A 4,013-nucleotide genomic window follows, 5' to 3' on the forward strand; every position below is an offset into this window, starting at 1 on the left:
TCATAAAAACAAAACAAGACGGCCTCCTGTCTGAAGGACCCAGTCCTTGTAGACCGTGTCTTTGGAGGACACAGCCTTTGAAATAGGACACACCCTATATGTTTTTTGAAATGTTTGATCTGTTCATATCCGTTCTGCTTTCATAATTTTCTTCTTCTTACATTTTGCATTTGCTGAACAAACTTCAGGAACACTACCGCTACCAACTGGTAAGGAATAGAACCTCTTCATCCGAGACGGTAGATTCCTACTAAATTATTTTTGATTTGAACTTGTATGTTGTATCTTTGTAACTTGTATTTGTAACTTCTAAATTTTTATTCTCACAGATGAAATATCCAACTCAACACATTTATATGTGTTGATAAGAAAAAATACAAATGTTAAAATTTCAATTGACAGTTACAAATTCAGACACCTGCATTTGCAGGCTTTACATCTAGTTCAAACACACTTTAGCACAGCGTAGTCAGTTTTAATAAGATTTAACATCATTTCACAAAAACAAAGTTAATGGCTTTTGAAAATGGTGAGCTGTTATCAACTGTAAAACCACCAGCCATAGTGGCAAGGAAGCACAAAGGTTCATATCAAGCCCTGCAAACACCACGCTGGCCTATAGATGGTATCAGAGTGCTTCCTACATATCTGGGCAACTTTTCAATAATAGTCTAAAAATGTCATGTAAATGCCTCCCATACTGTTTAAAGTTAATTTAAGTATTTGTATTTATGTATTTTAAAGGGCACAATACAATTTGTCATTACTACTAAATAAAAAAACAGATGATTATGTATTTTAAATACACTTGCTTTGTTATACAATGTAGTAGTCATCTTTTTAGGATTATTTAATCAATTATGTTAAAGTTAGCAAAAAAAAAAAGGTAACATGGTATTTACTATGTAATAAAATTGCATGAATCTCAAAATTTTGTTGAAATATTTTAGGAGTGCAGAAATGAGGCAGAAAAATAAGCTAAATCTCTCAAAACACTATAGAATTTAGTCAGAGAACACAAACCTAACTTATGCTTATTAAATGATGCACTGTGGAAAAGATAAGGGGAGAGTAAACACTCACCCATCAATAGTGTGGACAGGACTGCTGGAGGTCAGAGGACCGCTGAACAGTTGAGGCCTAGAGTCCCCTATGCTGCGATTATCTGAGAAACATTCAAAACATAATCGAACAGAATGAAAAACAGAAAAATCAGGAGCAGATCAGTAAAAAAAAAAGGAAACATTCACTTGTAGCTAAATACCACAAAAAGCTCTGAAGACATTAAAGTTATTATGTAACAGGATATTCCTACCTTGCTCTGCATTATTACAATCAGAGTCTGGCAGCAGTAAAAGTCAGAAAGCAGAAGAAAAAAAAGAAGAAAAGAAGAGCTCAAAGCAGAAATGTAAGAGCCTTTGCAGGGGTATTAACAACTTTGAGCACTAGGGGAAAGACAAGATGTGGCTTACAGCAACTCGTTTCAGATGTACGTTTAGTTTGATATCTAATCTCAATTGCTTTTTATATATTTTCTATTTCAACATCTTTATATGTCGTACAGTGCAGTTTCTTTCAATGTTTTAGATGATTTCCTCCAGCACATATCAGACAGAGATAACCTGAATGAAAACAGAATGCTTCTTTCAAATGACTGTTTTAAGGCCAATCAAACCCAACCTGGGAATACAGGTCTTTCTAAAAAATATTAACATATTGTGATATAGTGCATTATTTTCCATAATGCACAGACAGGAAATGGGCTACAGGTGCCGCATTCCCCAGGTCAAGCCACTTTTGAAACAGAAACAGCGGCAGAGGCTCCTGACCTGGGCTAAAGAAAAGCAGCACTGGACTGTTGCTCAGTTTTGCATGTCATTTGGAAATCAAGGTGGCAGAGACTGGAGGAAGACTGGGGAGAAGGAAATGCCAAAAAGCCAGAAGTCCAGTGTCAAGTACCTACAGTCAGTGATGGTCTGGGGTGCCATGTCAGCTGCTGGTGTTGGTCCACTGTGTTTTACCAAGTGTAGGGTCAATGCAGCTATCAAGAGATTTTGGAGCACTTCATGCTTCCATTTGCTGAAAAGCTTTATGGAGATGAGGATTTCATTTTTCAGCACGACCTTGCACCTGCTCACAGTGCCAAAACCACTAGTAAATGGTTTACTGACCATGGTATCACTGTTTTCAATTGGCCTGCCTACTCTCCTGACCTGAACCCATTGAGAGTCTGCAGGATATTGTGAAGAGAAACGCAAGACCCAACACTGTGGATGAGCTAAAGGCTGCTATCGAAGCATCCCGGGCCTCCATAACACCTCAGCAGTGCCACTTCTAATTGCCTCGATGCCACGCTGCATTGAAGCAGTAATTTCTGCAAAATGATTCCTGACCAAGTATTGAGTGCATAACTGTACATAATTATTTGACTTTTTTTGTATTTAGAACATTTTTGTTTTAGTGGTCAGATGAAATATGCAAATTCTGTGAGATAGGAATTTTGTTTTTAATTAGCTGTTTGCCAAAATCATCCGTATTAAGACAATAAAAGACCTGACATATTTCAGTTAGTGTGCAATGAATCTAAAATATATGAATGTTTAAGTTTTATCATTACATTATGAAAAAATTATTAACTTTATCATAACATTTTGAGGAGGACCTATATGTGAAATACATAGATTTGTACCCGTTGGAAAGAACAGCTACCATCAAGTGTCACAAAATTAATGGCAGGAGGATTCTGTCATGGTTCAATAACAAAACATCATCCAGGTTCTGAAATGGTAAAGCAGTTCCAGGCCATCACACTACCATCGCTGTGCCTGACAATAGGAACAATAAGCTTCATCTGAAATACTGTGCTAGTTTTATGTGAGAATATATACATATATATACACATATATATATTAAAAGTCACAGAGAAAAAAAAAAAAAAATTAAATCCAAGGCAACTGAACTTTCAAGCCTTTTTTCTTAAAAAGTATCCAGGAGCAATCTGGAGAGCTGATGTTTTGGACTTGAAAAACACAGCCACAGTCCATTTCAGATGCAAATGAATGACGCATCCATCCTTCTCCTCGGCTTTTGTTGAGGCTCTTGTTGCGTATGGGTTTTGTGGCCATGTAAATTAAGAGACAATTTGTGTACTTTCCCTAAAATAGGTCCCTTAATGAATTGTACATGTTTGGAACCTTAAAACCAGGAAAAGAGTTTCAAAAAGGAAAAAAAAAAAAAAATCATACTTATCAGAACACTGACCTGATCCACCTTGTTGATGAGGTTTTAGCCCAAGAGCAGATAGAGGTGTCTTTGTCAAACCTGGAGTAGACCGAGCTAAAACAGACAAAAAACATACAGATTTCAATCGCTGATTCCAAAAAAGTAAAAGTGTGAAGACGTTTTGCTTCCCATCCAGGAAGCTTTTTCAATTTAAAATGTCAGACACAGTGTTGAGATGAGGCTTTATAGAGTGGAGGAAAAACAAAGCCTTGTTTTGACTTAGTGTTGTTTTTTGTCCACTCTATAAAGCCTCAAACTCAAAGTTATTTCTGACAAATTGAATTGAAAAAGCTTCCTGGATGGGAAGCAAAATGTCTTCAAACTTGGAAACAAAGTCCAGTTTTTTTTAGAGTTTTTTTTTTTTTTACTCTTTTGGAATGACTATGATCTGGATGACTGAGAATCTTCACCAGCATATTTCAATCACTGCTGTAGCTATAACATGTTCTGCCTCTGTTCTGTTCTGTTCATGTTCTGGCCAAACATGATAAAATAAGGATGGAAAATGAGCTAGCAACTATAACGCATTTAAACAAATTTTGTGACCCAAAAAGGCTAAAAAAAAAGCATAAGATGATCGTAACACCTGCAAATGTCTACTAGATTTTTGCCTAGGCTTAAGCTATGCTTTTAGGAATTGAAATAATAATATAGGAAAGAAGAACAGAAAAGGTAGAAACTTTGAACTCAACACCCGCTGTCCAAAAAGTAAGTCTTTAATGTCCGGATCA

The 4,013-nt window shown here is 36.3% G+C and overlaps 1 protein-coding gene across 1 annotated transcript in view; it reads right to left on the bottom strand.

Annotated features, from left to right (window-relative positions):
* The window catches only part of LOC107084230 (tensin-like), a 132,708-nt gene that overhangs the window by 3,324 nt on the left and 125,371 nt on the right, over window positions 1-4,013 (bottom strand). The window contains exons 21-23 of the mRNA XM_015373961.1: window positions 3,262-3,336; window positions 1,316-1,342; window positions 1,084-1,165 (exon numbers count right to left, since the gene is read on the bottom strand). Coding sequence (XP_015229447.1) covers window positions 1,084-1,165; window positions 1,316-1,342; window positions 3,262-3,336 — 184 coding nt within the window. The remainder of the gene's footprint in view (window positions 1-1,083; window positions 1,166-1,315; window positions 1,343-3,261; window positions 3,337-4,013) is intronic.

The sequence above is a fragment of the Cyprinodon variegatus genome, unplaced genomic scaffold, assembly GCF_000732505.1.
Source record: "Cyprinodon variegatus isolate N-32 unplaced genomic scaffold, C_variegatus-1.0 Scaffold95, whole genome shotgun sequence".
NCBI classification, from domain to species: Eukaryota; Metazoa; Chordata; class Actinopteri; order Cyprinodontiformes; family Cyprinodontidae; genus Cyprinodon; species Cyprinodon variegatus.